The sequence below is a fragment of the Coturnix japonica genome, chromosome 1 (genome assembly GCF_054131305.1).
Source record: "Coturnix japonica strain WE chromosome 1, WE-NBRP24, whole genome shotgun sequence".
Lineage (NCBI taxonomy): Eukaryota > Metazoa > Chordata > Aves > Galliformes > Phasianidae > Coturnix > Coturnix japonica.
In genome coordinates, this window is record NC_140663.1 from 124,622,137 (window position 1) to 124,643,181 (window position 21,045).

The window sequence follows — 21,045 nt, forward strand, 5'->3', positions numbered from 1 at the left end:
TATGTTGTAGAGCAGAGCCCTATGTGGAGGAACTTTTGCTTTTTTTCCTTTCCTCTGGATTCAGCTTGATTTCCATGAGTAGCCTACAGCAGTAGCCCTGCTTATGACAGATGAGAAGAAGCTTTTGGGTTTCCTACCTTTGCAGATGGAACCTGAGCTGTCAGTTTACTACAGAACTCACAGTAATTGCTGGTCTTCCGAACTGGCAAATGCTACCCCTTAATTAAGGCTTTATTCATTTTGGTATAATCATGATTTACAATTCCCTGTTTTAGACATATGAAACAAGCACATTGTGATTGTTCCAAAAGCCAAATCACTTTGTATTTTTGATAGACATGCAATTCAATATAAAATAGCTCACATACCTAGGCGCTTCCCTCAGTGTTCCCACTGAGCTCCAGCATTTTTAGGCAAAGCCCCTTTCCAGAATCCTCCCCCACTCGCTGCTCCACTACCCACAGTTTCTCACAGATTAAGGCTGGGACTCAGTAACTTCTATAACCTCCAGTGTCTAATGTGAATAAGTTTTGACAGTCTAGCAGAGATGTAAAAAGAAAGAAACAGCATTCTGTTTCTGTAGTTTGCAGTCTAACTAGAATGCTTGTAAAGCATAACTGGTGTCAGACAGAACAGGCAAGTTGTACATATTCAGATCATGCCATAGTAATATGAAAATTGCTGAACAGGATTCCTCCAACTCATTAACCCATCCTATTGGTCTAAGAAATGCCTTGTGAAGAAATTAAGAATAGCTTGAAGTGATATCTCCTCTTAATACTCCCCCAGCTTCCTACAACATTTGGGTCAGGACTTTCTCAACTGAAAGGCAGTATCTGTACTGAACATCACTTCCATAAACTACCAATCCCATGAAAAATTCAAAATTCACAGTTTACTGTAATGGGTAGATCTACTCTATGTTGCTGAAGAACCACCTCCATATGTTTATTTTGGACATATTAACCATTAGATTCCTAGATCTTACATTCGAAGAACTAATTAGTAACAGATTTCTACTCACACTTTACATGCTGTTCATGTCTTTATTCAGCTTTATCATATCTACTGTTTCCTTGACAGGCTGGGAAGCTGGGCTCGGGTGAACCTAATGAGGTTCAACACGGCAAAGTGCAAGGTTTTGCACTTGGGCCGGAAGAACCCCAGGCACCTGTACAGGCTGGGAGGAGTTGTCCTTGAGAGCAGCTCGGCAGAAAAAGACCTAGGGGTCCTGATAGATGAGAAACTTAACATGAGCCAGCAGTGCGCTCTGGCAGCCCGGAAAGCAAATGGGATCCTGGGCTCCATCAGGAGAGGGGTGGTCAGCAGGGATAGGGAGGTGATCGTCCCTCTCTACTCTGCTCTTGTGAGGCCCCATCTGGAGTACTGTGTCCAGGTGTGGAGCCCTCAGTACAAAAAAGATATGGAGATTTTGGAAAGGGTCCAGAGGAGGGCCACAAAGATGATCAGGGGGCTGGAGCACCTCCCCTATGAGGACAGGCTGAGGGAGTTGGGTTTGTTCAGCCTGGAGAAGAGAAGGTTGCGGGGTGACCTCATTGCAGCCTTTCAGTACCTGAAGGGAACTTACTCCCAGGAGGGGAGTAAACTCTTCGAAAGGGCTGATAATAGCAGGACTAGGGGAAATGGTTTTAAGTTGAAGGAGGGAAGATTTAGGTTGGATGTTAGGGGAAAGTTCTTTACTAGAAGGGTGGTTAGGTCCTGGAACAGGCTGCCCAGGGAGGTTGTGGATGCCCCGTCCTTGGAGGTGTTCAAGACCAGGTTGGACGGGGCCCTGGGCAACCTGATCTAGTAAATGTGTATGTTTGGTGGCCCTGCCAGGCAGGGGGGTTGGAACTACATGATCCTTGAGGTCCCTTCCAACCCGGGTCATTCTGTGATTCTGTGATTCTGTGTGATACTGTCAGCCAATTCTCTCCTAGGCTGGAGAGTCTACTCTGTATGAAATCTACTTCCTGTGCTTTATCATCCTTCCCCCAACTGTTTCCAATATGGTAATTTGCTTTCTCAGATTAAATGACAGGACATTAACATTCAAATAGCTTGTTGGCTATTTTTGATCACTAAGCAATTATTTTCATAAATCTACATAACTCCCAGCTTTCCTACCCAGGTAGTCAGCTCAGAATCATTACTTTATCTATAAAGTTCTGCTTTTCCTCACATACACTGCTTTACGCACATCTGCTTTCAGTTTAAGATGCTACCGCAATGCCAGATCACTCTGTTCCCTCAGATCCTCAGTCTTGGTAGAATTCCATTATTGATCTCCCTTTACTGCAAGACTTGCCTATACATCTTTCAATCGACTTAATGTAATCTACGCAGACATCTTCCTTCTTATTCCATGACTACTTCTGTGTTTTTTAAGCACATTTGGTGACAGGCCTTCTTGAATATGTGGAAAAGCACAAGTAAGTAGATAGTGTCAATCAAAGATTTCCTTCATCTTCATGCTTCTTGTCATCTTACAGGAACTCGATGGATTTGTAAAGCTAGACTTCCTTTTATAAAGCTGTACTGAATTTCTCCCAGTGTTTCATATTTACCTTTCTCTCTATCCTGCCGATTCATTTTTGCTACACTTATCATCTTTGCCAGGATCTGATTTTTCCACTTAGTCTTGGAAGGATTTAAAAAAGCTGGCATTGCAATAGCTACTTCCAGGTGCTCAAATCTAAGCCTGTTTTAAATAAGAGGACATGCAGTATATTTATTTCAGCTGTTTCATCACTAAGTCCCATTAGATGTCTTAGGTGAACGCCATCTGGTTCTAACATTTTCTTCCTATACGTTTTGTTTATTTGCTCCATTTCTCTTCTATGGACAGTTGAGCTTGAAATATGGAAGTTTTCTGCTGCAGGAAACTCTCCAGAGCAAAATAAATAAATAAAATCATTTATTTTATTCTGCTACAGCTTTCTGTTTCCTGAGGTCTCCTTTTACGCTCTGCTTATCAGTTTGTCCTGTCATTCTCCATGACGTTCAACTTGCCTTGAAATTCAAAAGGAGCATACAGTTGCAAATCACTTCCCAGATTACTTCTGAATCATAATATTTTGACATAAGTAGAAAGAGTTCCCTTCTTTGATTTGAGTATGACTAAGGATAATCTGTTTTTCAGATAGATGCTTCTGTATGGCAACAGTTATTTTTCTGCTCAACACCATTTGTACATTCTGCACACGTTCTGAGGGGGTTGGAGGTGTAGCCTCAGACATGTATTATGCTTCAAAATATGAGCTTAGATTGTGCACTTTGAAGTGGAGTCCTTGCTGTTGATCACTGTAGGTCTGTGCTTACTTTGAACCCTATAAGTACTCGGGCTCTTTAAATAACAGGATTAAAGTAATCGCTTGGTTGCTGATGTGAATTTTACATATAATGCTTCACACAGTACTGAAAAAAAAACAACAAAACTACCCATTGCCAGCCTGATAGACAGATGGATTGTGTTTGTCCCTGGCAAGTTTGTATTCACATGGTTTTCTGGAGGACTTACCTTATTAATGTGAATGAAATTCAAATGTTCTGGCTAAAATGAAATAAAGGATGGATGCACAAATTGTTCTTGCATTCTGAAACATTCTACCTGTGCAAATGACAGGGAGATTACCCAACCCTCCACCCTTCTGCTCTCCCTGCCTTCATCCATATCAGTAGACCTTGCTGGCCCAAAGGCGGTAGTTGATGGACAGTCCAAAATGAGAAACTCCAAGCTGACCAAAACTCAGTGATAACCATAGTCACATGGGGGTTTTGGGAAGTTCAGTTAAAATAGTCAGGAATGCAAGTCTGATGAGATGTCTATCTGGAAGTGTATTTCCAGGAGTTCTTGCAGTACAAGGATAGCCATGATTTGGTTCACGACTCTTCAGTGTCGAAGCATTCACCAGTTTACAAGGAAACCAGTGCAAAACGTGAAAAGAATGAAGGGGAAATATGGAAAGTAAGACTGACACAGATCTTACTATAGAGAATCTAAGTTGCTAAAGCACATTGGGCTGTATAAGTAGAAAAAGAGAGAGATGCTGTAGAGTAGTCAGGGACTTGTGATAACACTGTCCACTTCTTGATAAAGAAGATGTATAACTCATGCAAATAGTTTATGGTAATATCCATTTCATCTAATTTTAACTGACCAAATGCTAGCAAACAAAATGATCCATCCTGATCCCACTGTAGGGGACAGGGAAAGAGAGGCATCTACAAGAGATGGTTCATTAGACACTTACTGAAAGAGAAATTAACTGCCATGTAGGTTTGATTTTCTTTCCCCACTGATTCTAGAGTGAACTTAGATGCCTGGCTTAGACATTTAACCTTTGGTAGCCAAAGTAGGACAGCCTTGTCCAGGAGTGGAATTTATACACCTGAATTCCACTGGATGACATTTGAAGTCCTTTCCAACCCAAGCCATTCTATGATTCTATTATTCTATGAACAATGCTCACGCTGTCTTGAGGACTTTTATTCAGCTGAAAGGAAGGAAAGACAAAATCTTTCACCAAGACATTAATCTTGGAGCCTTAGGTCACTGCAGCCCTGAGTTGGGTCTCACAGCCTGCTGATCCTCACCACACTAGTCTGCTCTTGGACCTGGCCCTTTCTTCTCATTTCTATATTAGGGAAAGACGCTACTTTTCTCCTCTAAAAGAATGTTGTGAGAAGAAATAAACTGTAAAGCAACTTGATATTACGAAAAGCAAGCCAAATGGGTACCCAGCAGAGAAAGCATTTGTCCTGTGTTCATTCAAAACTCCCAACCTGAAGTTTAAACATAGAATTTGAAAACTACCACAGACAGGAATAATTCTAATAGCTTCCTATATTCTATCATTCTGTACCAGGAGTGCTGTGCCAGTGTTAGCACCTCTTTCTTCTTGTAAACTGTGCCTGAGCTGGTGGAGTGGCATGTTACCTTCTGTGCCTGTATTTCCAAACACTACCAGCACTGGGGGCAGTGGGGAGTGTTTCACTGAGACAGTCAATGGACTTTATGCATAGGAAATCAGGACACTCAGTATTTAAAAACCGGGATAAGTGACAGAATAATGGGCTTCTGTGCGGTGGTATCTGAGGACAGTAGTTATCCTTGTTTTCGTATGGTAATTTCCATGCAGGCAGGGCTTTGCTTCCTTAGCTGCAGACTACTAGAAAGGGATGCAGTTACCTGTTTTCCTCCAACAGAAAGTATGCAAATTCCTAGTAAGTCTTCAGAGAAAATCTGTTAAGCTTGACAGGGGAACACACTGATTTGAAATCTCACTGGCTTTGTTTCCTGTGTGCTTGAAACAATTTCTGTCCCCACAACTTTACCCATTCTACTCTTTTTTTACAGAGCTTTCCCTCTTGTTTTTTTTTTTTTTTTTGTTTGTTTTTTTGTGATATGAAAACTTCACCAAGACAGTAGGAAAAAATAACCATAAAAGTAAACCTTTACTTGTAGCTTCACGCAAAACACCACTGAAAATATAACACAGAATATATGAGAAGTATCTTCCAGCTCCTTCATTTTCACTGCTTCTCAGAGGCATTTGTAGTGGTGGCCAGTAAATCAGCAGAAACATTTTGAGAAGTTGACGGATCCCTTTAAAATGTGTACTGTGAGTGTTCCTTCCATGTTTGTGTCAGAACGAGCTGAGCAAAGCCAGGCAGGATTGCTCAAACAACTTTCAGAAAAATGAGGACTCGGTGTAATACGACCTATGCTTCTCTGAGCTAATCGGTGTTAGGTGATGAACGTTGTTGAAACTGCCTGATATTTGTCAGTGTGAAACTGTACTTACTGAGACATAAAGCCAGAGTTAAAATATTGAGGCCAGTAATAATTCATCTAAGTGAAAAACAACAGTGTCTGAAGCATTCAGATTGCCTCTGCTCCAGTTAGACAATACACAGATATGAAACAAGGAAAACTTGTAAGAAAAGAATGTGAAAACCATTTGCTTAGGCAAATCTACACAAATGTAACACTATAAAAATTAGAAAGAGAAGGAGAAAATCTGAGATTTTAAAAAAACGGTGAAGGTTTCTGAGAAAATTCCCATAGCTTTCAGTGGTGTGAGTATTTCACTCCCAAGCCTGTATTTACATACCCTTTCTTCTCTATCTTTCTTCCTTGTAAAAATGCCCTTTTATATTTTCTGTATTAAGGAAGGGTTTGAATGAGTCTTCCCACTCCCAGCCTCCTGCCAGCTGCAATCAAAAGTCTGCATTGTTCTGATGGTTTGCTGTTTGGAAAGGAATAAGTAAAGATATTCACCCATTAATCATATATTAAAATGCTAGGTAAGAACAAAGTATTATTGTTGGAAAGACTGCCTTCAGCATGGGTTCGCTTTGGGAACAAGCTTTTGGCCTTTTTGTTTTATTTCACTTTTAAATTCAAATCTGGTGAAAAATCTGCACTCGTATGCATGTTCCTGCATTTTTTCAAGCTAAATATCTTGGGCCAGTGTTTAGAAAAAAACAACAAGCAACACTGATGTTTTGCTGCACATGATTGGAATGCTACTTTTGCTTTTCTTGTTTTGTTCTGTTTTGTTTTGTTTTTAAGGGGGAACACTGTCAATGTAGCAACAACGATAATTTAACACTAAGAATCCAACCAGAATAGTTGTTTTATTCCTATTGTTTTAGTCTTAGACCTGAATGATAGGCAAAGAATTTGAGGACATGAAAATGTTATTTTCACACACAACTTCTTCGGTGCTCAATTTACTACACTCTGCACATCAGTTGAACATAACTGCAGGATCCTGGGAAAAAAATGGCCAAGGGGAGCAGCAAATCTGGCTAGGGTAGCTCCCAACATGTGCTGGTGGCCCACGCAGAGCCAATGTTGCAATCGTTGGTAGGAAGTGCTACCTTTGGTCTGTAGCCAATTTACAAAACTCATTTCATCAGCACTAGGGACAAGTAGATCAGAGCCATGTATGGAACTGAGCAGGACAGATCATAAGTGCAGTAGAACATAGGGATGTGCAGAAGTATCAGCTGTGGTGTCTGAAGAAGTTAAGCCTTCCAAAGCATTCTTGAGGGTATAGTAATCCTTTAGATAAGATAGACATGTGCAGACTATTTGGTATTTATCACTTTTTTTTTTACTTCTGATGAAATTATGTTCTGTTCTTCACATAAAAGATGGAACAAGCTTGTTCTTAAGCTCACTGTCTCAACACAGTCTACACTAATGGTCATCACCCCTTGCCAGAGGAAGCCTGGAGAGCACATCCCAGACAAGACAAGCTAACTGAGGTCAAACACACTGTCAATGATATCCTACTCAGTGGAAGATGGAAACGTGGGGGCAGACTGATAAGCCACATCTATATCATGAATCAGAGAAGACCTCAGGGTACTCCCACGTATTGCAACTCAATGATCTCTCTAGCCAGCTGAGCAAGCATCAGCTTGGGCTCTCCCGTTTGGGAGTGAGTCCCATCTATGTGGCTATTTTGGTAATTGTATTTTTGATACAAGAAGCATGTAATGGCACGGATATTCAGATTCTGGATTCAGAGCATTGCAGAGGGTATTGCATGTACTGCTGTAATGGGGGCAGAGACAGCCCTGAGACTGGATTCAACTTCTTCATGCTGATGTGTTCAATCAACATTTGATGTGAAAATCCACATCCCAGTTAAAGTCAGCAGATCTCCAGCAGTTTGGGATCAGCTGACGGCCTATCCTTTTGCCTTTTAAATCTCCACTTAGGGATTGAGGTCAATTCCTAGAGCTTTGAAGTGAGGTGACAATTTACATGAGCCTTAGGTTTGGCTCAACTGGGGTTGATAGGGACCTGAGGTCCTGTCAAAGCCTACTGAACAATGGCTGCTCAGTATTTTGGAAAAATAAGCCACCACAAAATAACTCCTTTCATTTCATTTCCTAACACAATAAACAAATTCTATCTTAAAATGTGATAGTTTTAGTTCTTGGACTAAAAGTAAATATTACCTTTGTATCACTCTTCATGGTCGCTGGATGAAAGAGATTTTCCTTATAAGGATTTTTATATTAAAAATGTGTGCACAAATTCATCCAAACACATATATGCGTACGCACAAACAATCTTATTTTTCCCAAGAGGTCTTCTTTTATCGGCTTCATTTGAAAATTAATGCTCTCATGAGATGAGGTTAAAAGTAATTTAATGTAACAATGGCCTAATAATTGGCATTTGGCAGTTATTGCTAATGCTCTTTTATAGTCTGGTTCTGAAGAATTCGTGCTTTCATACGCAGACATGTTTTAGTGCTTTTCTTTCTTTTCCCTCTTCACACAGCTGCTGTAACCCATATCAAGCAATTGTTTAAACAAGAAATCAACAAGCATCACTTGTAATTTGGCTTTCTTTCCTTGCAGGCTGTTAGGAAATGGTCTCAAAGAGGGAAAAAAATAAAATGTTCCTTCTGCCCTCTTTTTTTCCCCACTTTCATAAAGAAGAAAATGCTGATAGAGAGGAAAAAAGAACACTAATCACACACTTTCCGCCTGAAGTCATTCAGTTTTCTATTCAAACCAGGAAAGTGTCTATAGTTAGACATGGTTGTATTCCTTGAGAACATGGAAACGACAGCATATTATTAGTGCAGAAACTAAAGAACAGCTGCTATTTAGCACCTGGTTCCCAACAACAGGCTGGAAATACAAAGTCAGATGCTCTGTATGTGCCCTGGCAACAAGGAACGAACAAACAACCTAAAATCCCCTTTTCTGGTAAGAAAGAAGCCCTCCCCTTGTGATATCTGCCCAAAGCCTTAAGAAACTTCCAGCCCCTGTTGCAGAGGGAAGGTGAAAAGGAGAAAAGGGGCCAAAGGATGGTATAATCCAGACTGGTCGCTGCCTTACCTTGCTGCAGCTCGGTGGTGCCTCTGTTTGTGAGAGCGCGAAGGATGGGAGCAAACACAGGGACTCGTGGCTTCATTGGATTACCCACACTATGTATTTAGTAATTAGACAGACATTTGTACTTCAGATGAGCTATAAATATAATATCTCCAGAGCCTCAGGCACCCAGAGGAGATAAGGACTGCAGTACCTCTGTGCCACCGGCCTTTTAAGGCATCACAGATATAGCAACACAAGGCCCCCAATGGAAAGGGCTGCTGTCCTCCTGACCTGCTCCATTTCAGAGTGCTGGATCTCAAAATACACTCACCTACTTTCAGGAGTTCCTGCGAGTGTTCCTCAGAAAGCCAGAACTATTATATGATTTGATATTTTCACTGAGCTATAAGCAACTCTAACTTCTCCATCAGATTATTCCCCAAGGCTCTGGGATTAACAGAAATGCCAGCTGCTCTGTGGATGCGGTGAACTCCAACTCCCCTTCATCTGTTTGTCTGTCCATCCCAGGCATACAGCCTCACTGCAGGGTGGTCTGTCTGCCTCATTGTGCTCTATTTGATCCCAGGGGAAGACAGTGGCAGCCAGTGCTGCCACTTCCCAGCAAGAAAAGAATACTAGTGGCCAACCTGAGATCACAAATCAGTGGGTGTAGGCAGAGGCCTCAAAGCTCAGGAGCCTTCTTTCCCTGTTGGGCCCCTGCTCTCTGCAAGGAAGGTGTAGAGCTTGGTTAGGGGGCACTCATACATCTAAGGAGTGAGAGATTAGAGGTAAAAGAGAGGTCTTCCAGCAGATCCTGTGGGCACTGCCCTTCTAGCTGCAGAGATGAAACTGCCCAAACAAGGCTCAGTGCAGAATCAGGACTGCATCCTAGCTCTTTGCCCATAATGGATCCATCTCTATATTTTGATGTGTTTCTACAGAGCAAGATGCAGCACAGTTGTGGTCCTTGATCAGAATGTTGTACTATTTTAATTTGCTTTTTAGAAGAAGAAAAGGTAATCCTCTTCAACACACAGATGAAGAAAGAGCATTGGGCAACCTCTACATGCAGAAAAATGATTCTCCCTTACACGGCAACATATGTCTTAGAAGAAATACTACGCTTTTAAACTGAGATTATCTATTGTTTCTTCTCCTGCCTGAAGCAGGATTATCTGCCATCAATCTCTCTGTTGGATTTATCTATTACTTCCACGGTCCCAAAGAATGCCCCGTTCTCTACATCCCCTTCTCCTCAAATTGTTGGTAGTTCAATAGTTTTTAGGAGGTTGTGTCACCTCCCAGCTCTTCTCTGAACACTTTGTTTGGTCAAGCTGTGGAGACTGGATACGGACACAAAATTTGTGCCAGGGTTTTTGACATGACAAATGGATTTATGGCTTGATTTGGAGCCCAGTCAGGTTTTATGGTTTTAGCGCCAAACCAATCAGAAGTAGGCATCTGAAGGGTTCATCCTGACATAAAAAAGCTCATAGCAAAATGTCCTCAACCCCTGCCAAGCAACATAATTTGACAGCATGAGTTCAAGTCTCCTGGAACAGATGACATCTGCCTTTGTCCATACAAAACCTCCCAGCTTCCAAGCACCATGGCCTAGGAGCACTGCCTAGAGACTCAGCTTAGGGAGATATGAGAAATGTCCTACCGTTTCTTGATGAAAATACTGTTCATCCAAGAGTTAGCAGCCTTTTGCCACATGTTCCTGTAGCTACTGTGTAAACAGTCCCTTCTCATTTCCCAGAACAATAAACAGTTATGAAAAGCTGTATAATCAGAAAAAAATGTTGTAGTTAGGACATATGTTTGGACAGCTCTGGATAGCCTCAGCCTTTTCATGATAGCCAATTTATTCTTTTGTATGATTCAAAGATCGGGGACAATCTGTAAGATTACCCTATAGAAAAGACAGTGGTCCCCAGCCCCCTCTAGGCACTCTGATCACTGATGACAGTTTAATCTCCAGGTGTCAGCTTGATTACAGAGAGCATTTGGATCTGCTGCAAACATCAAGAAACTGGGGATGATATTAGGGTGAACATGGCCCCCCAATAGATGCTTCTCTAGACATGCTTCACAGCCTCTATGTCTTTCTTGTAGTGAGGGGTCCAAAGCTGAACACTGCACTCAAGGTGCAGCCTCACCAGTGCTGATGATCACCTCCCTGCTCCTGCTGGCAACACTATTTCTGATATGAATAGCACCCTATTTAAACTGTTTCATTTTTATTGGGGCACTGCTTTACTCCTTGATGACAGACTGTGAGGCAGCCACTCTGTACCCCTTTTGCCGTCTACAAGAATCAGTAGCGACAGAGCCAGTCCCACTGCCCACTGGGCTGAAGGGAGGACGTGGAGCAACAATTTCAGCTGATCCTCTGTCCTGAGGCAAGGGAAGGTGACTGTGCTGGGACAGCTGTTTTCTATGCCTTTTAAACACAAAGGAAATGCTGCGAGCTTTAAAGCACCCCCACTGTGGGAATTTCATCAAGGTCCTGTAATCCAGTCATTAACGGATTACATTACTGGGGTTAGAAGCTGTATCACTGATTCTCACTGTGAGGACTCATCCTGCTATTCCTTGGAAATCACAGGAGATGCCAGTGCCTGGGCAGCTGAGAAGGATGTAAATCTTCAGCATAGCTTTAACATGAAAATCTCAGTGGCTTGTCCTGGTACTGTCTTTTCTACAGGAAGATCTCTGCTGAAAGACAGCCATGGGAATCTGACGTTGCTGTTCTGACATTTGTGTTCATAGCAGGTAGTGCAGGGATTAAAAATATGTTACAATGTGTTTGAGCCTTTAATCTAATTTGGAGGGTTTAGAGATAGGTGCATTTGATATTGACTTCCAGAGACATAACAGCAGAGCCAGAGTGGAAGAGAGAGCCTGCAGAGATGTTGCCAGTGGCCAACATTTTGAGAACACGTGGTGAGGAAGATGGGATTAGCATTTGTCATTAGGAAGGAGGGATTCAGATGTTCTACTGAGCTTGTTTGCTTGTTCTCCCCCTTTGCACCCAGAAGTCATCTCTGCTCCTCTTGACATGAGACATTTTAGCACATGCGCAAAGGAGGACCTGAATTTGAGCATAGAAAGCAGCCCAATGTGTATGATTTCCAAGGATCTAGTTTCTGCCTGGCTTCCCCTTCTGCCCTATAGTTTGAGCTCCAAGAGGATGTCATCTCTGCAAAGCCAAGTGCAAGATGAAATGTTTGGAGCCCTGTGACTTCTTGTTCTCTATGCCCACTATCAGCAGCAGTTCAGCTCACCCACTTTTTGCCATCCAAAGCTGACATCTTGTGCAAGGTAAGTTATCTGTGTGCTTTCAGTTTGGTGGAGGTGCCCATGCTGCTGATTGCAGAGGGAGTTAGATAGCTCACAGCAGGCAGTTAACTTCTGATTACTTGAGCTCTGGGAAATACTTTGCATGCAGTGTGAGATGTCCTTCTTGTAGTGTGACACAAAAATGCCTGTGCTGGGCCTAGACCATTTTCTTGCTTCCAATCAAATAGTTCTCACTTGAGAACATATATTTCCCAGAATTCTACTACTGAATTTTTACATGTTTTGACCTGGGGACTGCCTGAGACTGAAACAAAATGTGTTCAATGACCTTGATGATTGGTTTTTTGTTTTTTTTTTTATTTTCAATGAATTTCTGAGCTGATTTTGAACCCAAATGCTTGGGGAGCTTAAAACTTACCATGCCTAGTCAGAGCACCTCACACCCCTCTACAGTCAATGATGCAGATGATCCTCAGCTTGAAAATTCAGACACCCAACACCTCTAAATCCAAACTTTTCTTGGAAAACCCACAGAACCTTCCTGTTTGTCCCTTCTCCGTCCTCTTTTCCACTCACACCAAGATGGGCTGATCCATCCTCAGTCTACACTGCTGCCTTCCTGACCCTCTGTAATGGCCCTGTTTGAGGCTACGCTTTGCAAATCTATTGACAACAATGAGTAAAGGGAGGACAGGACTGTGCCTCAATAGACAAAGGGAGCTGTAGTTGTATATTCAGAGTGCAAACATAATTGGAAAAGAAGACCTCATTTCTTCACTACTCCTCCATTTATGTGCCCAGAAAACATTACAGCTCACAAAAGGCCACTGCTCTTCGCAGCTGTTTCATGGCTCCCACGTCTGCCCTTTCCCATTTTGGCTGAAATAGTTATTCACTCTGCGCTAGCTGCTGTTTTTGGATCACGCTAAGACTTCTTCAGTCCAAAACTAAATCTACCCTCATAAGCCACCAACCTAAGTCCTAATAAATCTCAGCAGGTTTCACTTAGCTACAGGCAGAGATATGACTATGTGTGGGTGGCAGGGACAAAATGATCCGAGGGATTACCTGACTTCAGAGCAGATGGGGAAAGCAGTTCCAGTAACATTCAATTTCCATGCCCTATTCGCAAACTCACCTGTCTGAATTAACATCTTTATCACCCTGCACCTCACTGTGCTGCTGAGTACAAGTACACATGCAGAAGAAACTTTCAGGATATCTTTCAGAAGAGAGGCATTTTCCCATGAGATAACTTATCTGAGAGAAGTACAGCTTTGTGAAGCTAGCATTGAAAACTGGGAATTGCCACAACCAAATGAAGCAAGCAAAAGCCCTGCTTTACCTGCTTGTGGTGCACACTTGCTTGCATGGATAAGGCATTTCAGCCTAAGCAGTTTTATTTTGGTATATAGAAGAGACTAAAGCAGACTTTTGTAATAGAAGGTAGGAATTGCCTTAAGCATAGGTATAATACCAGCGTGCCCCTAGTAAGTAATAGCAGTCCCAGTTCTGGCATTAACTCACGGTGTGACCTTGGCCATGACACATCCATGTTATCAAAACTGGCAAGTGCATGCAGGTCCCACTGAAGGGCAGGGGAGCTGCAAGTGCTGAGCACTTTGAAAAATCATATTAAGTTCCCAGAGTCTCAGATTTCCCGCTTCTAAGGGAAGCTATGAGAGATTGCTGCTGAGAACATGATCTGAAGAATACACTAAGATCTCAAAAATGGAAGGAAGGAAGGAAGGAAGGAAGGAAGGAAGGAAGGAAGGAAGGAAGGAAGGAAGGAAGGAAGGAAGGAAGGAAGGAAGGAAGGAAGGAAGGAAGGAAGGAAGGAAGGAAGGAAGGAAGGAAGGAAGGAAGGAAGGAAGGAAGGAAGGAAGGAAGGAAGGAAGGAAGGAAGGAAGGAAGGAAGGAAGGAAGGAAGGAAGGAAGGAAGGAAGGAAGGAAGGAAGGAAGGAAGGAAGGAAGGAAGGAAGGAAAAGGGAGGGGAGAGGAGGGGAGGGGAGGGGAGGGGAGGGGAGGGGAGGGAAAGAGAGGGGAGGGGAGGGGATTTTTCCAATTTCATTAACAGTTCTGCTCACCTCACAGCCAAACTGTGAACTACGTCACACTCCCTAGGCTGTTTTTAGAACATATTAGATAGGAATTCAGCTATGAAGTTAGTATGACCACTGTATTATCTTCAAAGACACTTCCCAAAACAGCACAAAAAATAAAAGAAACTGTGATGAGATAGCTGGCAATGGTGATAAATCTAACATCTTTCACAAAATATCCAAACCTTGTATCATCTTCGCACAGCAGGGAGCAGGGCACTGCCTTGGTGAAACTGGAAACAAGCATAGCAGTGCTAACAAATTTTGTTTATAAACAGCAGGTGCTGGCTCTGTAGTGTACAAGCTTCCCCTGGAGACCTACCCAGCTGGGTAACTGGTAATTCAATCTTTGCTAGCTGTTCATTGCAATGCTGATAGAAGCACGGCCCAAGGGGACCACATAACTTTTAGGCCACTTAGCACAATGTGAAGAATTTTTCTGGAGGGTCTTGATTAGTCTGGGCATATGTGCCAAAGCGAGTATTAAACCTGACACTCACTGGTTCCCCTTCTCCAGATCCTGTGACTATAATAAGCCTCAAATGCTTGTTTTTGCTCTTTGTCAAGTCAAAACTTTGCACCTTTTCTCACCCATCACACAGGAAGTTTTTAGCAGGTCATGTTAATAATTGAGCTGTTCCGGTGTTGCCTTTTGTGACAACTCGCATTGCTGAAAGGAACTACGCATATTAAAATTTGCACCCCGCTTTTATGGCCAAGATTGTTTCTCAGGCTGCACAGAGAAGCTGACATTTAACCTGACGGCAGCATTTCATGCTCCTCAGTTGAACAGAACTATGTGTATAGTGATCAGAGCTGCTCAGGTTTTCCAAAAGGGATTCAAACGCAAATAATTAGTTATATGGCCAAGTGTTAATTTACAGGCTTTGACAGGCATGTTTAGCTATTAAGTGTCTGAGCACAGAAACCAAACGCAAAGCATGCTGAGCAGGGAAGTGACACATCATTGCTATGTATGCCCTGTCAGCTGAAACAGTTTAGTTGTTAGCTGCACACTGATCACAGTATGCAAAGAGTGCTCTGATTTTCTGATAGGAAGAAAACACACTGTAGTGCCATTTTTATACTGCAAAAAAGATATGCCTACATAAAATATAATGGGAGGACAGTGACATGTATCCATCCTGCAAATTCTGAGTTCTGTTTTTGCATCTATCCTGACTATGAATTTTGCGATCCTTTTCTAATTGTCAGCTGTGTGCTTCACAGACCCATCATCCAATGTAATATTTAGCATTGCAGACTTTTTGTTTTATTTTCTCAAGCTCCACCACCTCTTTTTATCTTAGCTTTTACTGTCTATACCTCTCGCTCCTCTTCTGCCCTGGGTACCAGTCTGCCAGCCACCCCCTTCTGCTCAAACCATGCAACCCACAGATCCTTTGGCATGTTTAACACCCATGTCTTCAGTGCACTCTGGCACTACTTTCATCTCACCAGTTTTCTCCCTTCACATCACCCTCACACTTCCCTATTCAGCCTGGGCTCCCTAAGGCTCCTTTTCATTTTTGGTAGACGAATGTTCCTGCTTCATTCCTCATTCACGAAGCTGTGCACAACAGCATGTGCCTGGCACAGTTTTGGCAGGGGCTGTGCACTGAGCAGTGAGCTGCAGCCATTGTTCCACAGCTGCTGGAGCACAGCCGTGTCCTGAAAGCAGAAGGCTTGGGGAAAGCAACTCCAATAGATAAATCAACTACCAGGTATGCCAGCAGCTGGAGAAAAGGGCAGCTGTCGAGCATAGCCCAAACATCACTTGGACAGCTCTTCTGTAAACCAACCTGCCATTTAACATTTGGGCACGGGCATTAAATATTCCACAGAGCACCCTGCCGGGATGGATTCCAGAGGTTCGTGCCTCTCCTTGCTCTGTGCTTGCACTAAACTTGGCTTCTGCTCAGCTGACAGCAGTGCTTCTTTCTGGCTTTCAGAAAGAATGTGCTCCCGTGCATATAAAAAAAAGAAGATATTTTTCTTAGCCCCTGTGCAAGCAGCAGGTATTGCTTGTGATTTGCAGTTCATGGGCCTGAACATGTTTGATAGGTGCCAAACCTAGAGGAATACAAAAAGAAAGGTCTCCTGGCATTGCAGAGCCTGGAAGCAGAGGGAGACATGTAGAAGAAGGAGAAGTTGTTATCTCTGCCTTGCACACTGAAGTGCTTGTAGGGAAAAGGTAATGTTCAACTCTGTGCATCATCATAGTAAATCCTAAAACAACACTAGGTCCCAGCACTGAAAGAGCTCTGTAGTTGGCTTTGCCTTCTGGAGACCAAAACTTAGGGGAAAAAAAAGGTAAGAAAATGTCCTCACAGGGTATTGCAAGGACATAGTTCATGCCAAGCATACTCATCTTATTGTCATCCTGAAATGACTTTGAGGAGGAGAACCCACTTACCCAGAGGGTAACATCAATGCTTCATAGATTAGGTGATGGCATCAAATACAAGATGTATGATCAGACATGAGAGATATGCAAGGATATGCATGTCCGTGAACAAGAGTCCCTCCAATGAAATACTTGTTCTGGATCAGATTTTGCTTAAATGTGAGTTTCTAGCAGAAAGTTGTGCAAGCATGATGAGAGCTTTTTAACTGATTAAACAGAAAACAGAATAATCTGTCTGCAGCTGTAAGCAAAGTCCTCTTTTGTTTCTGTACAGCTGCCTCTAAATAAGGAGATTGCACTGTTGATCTTTGGATTCCTGAATAAATTCATTCCTTACTTTATCTTCAAGCCTGTCTGGCTGGAGGATTGATTTAAGGATAACTGGCAAACCACCATCATTCCATTCTCAAAGAGGCTATGATTCAGTAAAAATGCAAGTGCTGGACCATTCTATAAAAGATTCAAAGCCTCTGTGAGATGCACGGGTCATTTTAAATGATGATAATGACGCTTCTGAACTTGGAAGGGATAATTTTCAGGGTCAGAATATCTCTGGAAAGTGGTCTTTTCCACTTCCTCATGTTTTCTTTTCCCAAGACACATTGATGCCTCATTTCTCCTCTAGGCATCCCTTATTGAAACTCATACATTTCCACAGCCCCCTGAAAATTGGTAGAAAGTTTTATACAGTCCTTAAATTCTCTGTCCCATGTATACTGTACAAAGTCCTGTATTCTGTTCAGCAGTATCTCCCTCTCAGTCAGCTTGCATGGCTGACTGACTAATTTGGGTGTCCCATTGTGGGAGCGTTAATGGTGGGGATGGTCTAATCCATCCTCTTTGCAGGGAGCAACGTATTCATTGGGCCTGATTTGCACTGGTCAGGTCACTAGCGTGTCCTTGTCTGTCATTTGATCCATGCCAGTCCTATTAGTGGCTGTGGTTGACCTCTAGTCACACAATATAACGCACAGAAATAGTGCTCTTTGGTTGTCTAGTAGAAGTTGTAGCCAAGCAGATCCTGGCTGCATTGGTGCTGTGTAAACCTCTCAATGATCTTCCCTTAGCACAGAGGAATAGCTGAATTTCCAGGTCTCCTCATGTTCCTAAAAGAAGGTTCCCACAAATGATTTGATGGCTTTTATTCTGGAATGTCCAACTCAAAATGCATGAAAAGATCATGATTTTTCAGGGTTTTGGATGCTGATGAATTTCATTTCCATGAAATATTAATCCCCACATAGAGCATAGAATTGTAGAATATCCTGAATTGGAAGGGACCCGCAAAAATCAGTTGAATCTATTCCCTTCTCTGAAAGCACAAGTGCCAGATTTATCCTTGGATAATCCAGGAACTGAAATAACCTCGTCTGCCAAAATTTAATTGAACTATCAGTTTGAAATGTCTGTGTGTAGTATTGAGACTGTGTAGAAAATAGGAGCAGAGATAATTGTATTAGCTGGGAATAATGAGCCAGCTTACAGTGTGAAACTAGAAAGGTCGATGTTCAGTGTGATCCATGCTGACATATCCTGAGGATATGGTATTAGGCTGATTCAGCTGATGGCTGCTGAAGGACTGAGACTCTGAATTTTCATTTTTAAATGGGCACCCAAGGGCATGCTCCAGACCATTTGCTGTTTCCTAGTGTGTCTGTTTGTATTCCTCTAATATCCACTATTGATATTATTCCTGCCAGTGCTTGATTCTGCATGGGCAAACCCATTTGTGAGAGGCAGAGCACAAGAGCTGGGCTTAGTGTTGGCAACATCTAGCTCATGGAGATGCTTAGAGATTGACCACAGCTAAAGAAGCATTGACTCTTCTTATTTGCACTCAGATGGTCTTTTTCTTTACTGACATTGTGTTTACTGGCACATTGCTCTCCCTAAAGATCTCTCCTGTGAGAAAGAGGAGAGCTGTAAGGGAGCTTCATGACAGCTGCACCATGATCTCAGAAGAGCCGCAGGCTTTATAAGTCCCCTGTATCCCGGGAGACTGCAGATAGCGGTTACCAGCAGCAGTGAGAGTGACAGCTTTCTGCTCTGTCCTCCTAGCCCCTTCAGTGCTGCTGTGGCATATCCCCATCCCCAGCCTCTCCTGGCCAGTTGTTGACACGGCAGGCCTGGTGTCCAGGGGGACACTGCTGGAGTGGCTGCTAGCGGGGAGAAAGCAGCAACTTCATGCTTGCTTATCCCTTAACGATGTACTTTGAATAAAAGACCATAATGAGGAGTGATTTTATTGAGGCTCTACCAAGAGACTGGAAGTTATGGTAGCTAATTAATAAAAATGTCATTAAAAGGTTTCTTATCTTAGAAGCAACATGGGGTAAAAACTCTTCTTGTTTGCCTGATCCAGTCCCAAGACCAGATCATAAAACAGGGCTGCTTAAGATAATCATTAAAAAATACAAATCCTGATTTTCCAACTGTTTTAAAGGTGTTATTTTTAGGACAGTTCCTGTTAAATGTATCTATGTGCTCCTAAGCACATTAAGGATGAAAAAAGAAACAAATGTGGTGCTTAAGAGATGTCAGCATCCTGGCTGGTAGGACTCTCACACCAAGAGCCAATTCTCTTGGGTTTCTCAAAAACTGAGTAGCAAATTAATTCAGCCAGGACACAAAACAGAACAAGGAGGCTGACTTTGGACCAGGATCCAACCAGACAGCAGTGTGGTTCCTGTTAGCCAAAATCAGGAGCCACAAACCACTCTCTTTGTCTGTGCTTCCTCACAAGCCACTGGGATGGTCCATGGACCATGAGGAGTTTGCAAGCTCTGCTATCAAACTCCTCCAACCATGAACAGTGGCATTTGTTCAGCAGAGACATGAGAGGTGTGTGCACAGAGCTCTATGCTTTCCCTCCCTGATGACCCCTTCATTCTCCATTCTGCTGGGAGCATGGCCACGAGCTGCACTGGTCTGCAGAAGATACTGCTGCTCCATTAATGATCTGTGGGTCCAACAGGCCACAGGCTGTTCTCCTTGGAAATCACAACATACAGAGGAATGTAACATTAAAAATAATCCAGGCATGAGCTGCTGTGGAAAAACAAAACAAAACAAAAATACATAAAACGTCTTCCACACAACAATATCCTTCTTCCTGCCTGAGCAATTTTCCTGGATCTTTTTTTAGGAAGAAAAGTCTGTGTAACTTTTCCCCCTTCCAGGCTACTGAGTAGATCAAAGGTGTGATCCAAACTCCATGGATTTCAGCGGAAAGTTTTCAAGGTCTGCAAATCAGGTCTTGAATGCAAGGGGTAAAAAGTGTGAGTATTCTGCCTTATCCTCAGGGTGAAACTAGACATGTCCTAGTAGTGTTGCATGTTAGTGCTATGTAAGTATTTATCTTCTTTTCCCTGTTCCCCCAGCCCATGAGCAGGTTCCTCCGGTGCCACAGTGGCTGAACCTTTTCCTTTCTAAAGAGGAGCCAATCAGCAGAAAGGAGAATGAGTTGGGCTCTCTCCTGGCAACTGTCATTAGAACTATGTCACAATTGCCAGTAGAACTGTATGTCACAGGAGTGATCCTTCTCCTGGTCCTTGACTGTACAGCTTCACTCAGAGCCCTGAGGTCAGCAACTCTGCCTACAGCAGGACTTTGGGACTAGATGATCTCTAAGGTCCTTTCCAATGTAAGTCATCCTATGATTCTATCGTTCTGTGATTCTTTGACTCCCTAGCTGCATGATGCTTTACCTGTTAACATCATATGACTTTAGATAATGAGCTGTCTTTTCCAGATCTAGCTGAAAACTCAATGTGATTTCTCCAGAGAGTCACCAAACTGTCCATCTGGCACAAACCATTTGTGTTTCAAACTGCCAACCTTCAGATATGATTCTCCAATATGCAAATAATGTCTGCTAGCAATTTTTCAGTGTCTGTCTAATAGATGAGACACTGGTTGACACCTCAGATCAATAAATCTCACCATGCCTATAAGATGTGAGCCCTAGCACCACAACTATTAAAGTGGTTGGATAAAGATTTGGCCATAAAAACAAGCCCACACGCAGGCAGACACAGAATCACAGAGGTTGGAAGGGATCTCAAAAGATCACTGAATCCAACCCCCTGCTAAAGTAGGAACCCTACAATAGGTTGCACAGGTAGGCATCCAGTTGGCTCTTGAATATCTCCATAGACGGAGACTCTACAACCTCTCTGGGCAGCCTGTTCCAGCGCTCTGTCACCCTTACTATATTGAAGTTCTTCCGCATGTTTGTATGGAACTCCCTATGTTCCAGTTTTAGGTCATTTCTCCTTGTCCTATCACTGGACATCACTGGGAAGAGCCTGGCCTCATCCATTTGCCTCTCAACTCCCTTCAGATGTTTATAAACATTAATCAGATCCCCTCTGAGTC

At 42.7% G+C, this 21,045-nt stretch overlaps 2 protein-coding genes across 7 annotated transcripts in view; one reads left to right on the plus strand and one right to left on the minus strand.

Moving 5' to 3' along the window:
* FHL2 (four and a half LIM domains 2) overlaps positions 1-9,579 on the minus strand; it is a 38,368-nt gene extending 28,789 nt beyond the window's left edge. For 2 of the 5 annotated variants that reach the window (XM_085551919.1, XM_085551916.1), the window contains exon 1: positions 9,185-9,579. The gene's annotated coding sequence lies outside the window, so the exon portion shown is untranslated. Of the gene's footprint in view, positions 1-6,116; positions 6,252-8,874; positions 8,966-9,184 lie in introns of those variants that run through there. The other 3 variants (XM_015849897.2, XM_015849880.2, XM_015849903.2) reach the window with 2 other exon arrangements.
* Positions 1-21,045, plus strand: part of LOC107306581 (uncharacterized) — a 122,940-nt gene that overhangs the window by 19,227 nt on the left and 82,668 nt on the right. Inside the window, exon 1 of one of the 2 annotated variants that reach the window (XM_085551924.1) lies at positions 20,213-20,311. The exons of the other annotated variant lie outside the window; for it this stretch is intronic. Within the exon in view, the coding sequence (XP_085408050.1) occupies positions 20,288-20,311 (24 nt within the window). The 5' untranslated portion in view covers positions 20,213-20,287. Of the gene's footprint in view, positions 1-20,212; positions 20,312-21,045 lie in introns of those variants that run through there. 2 annotated transcript variants of the gene reach the window in all.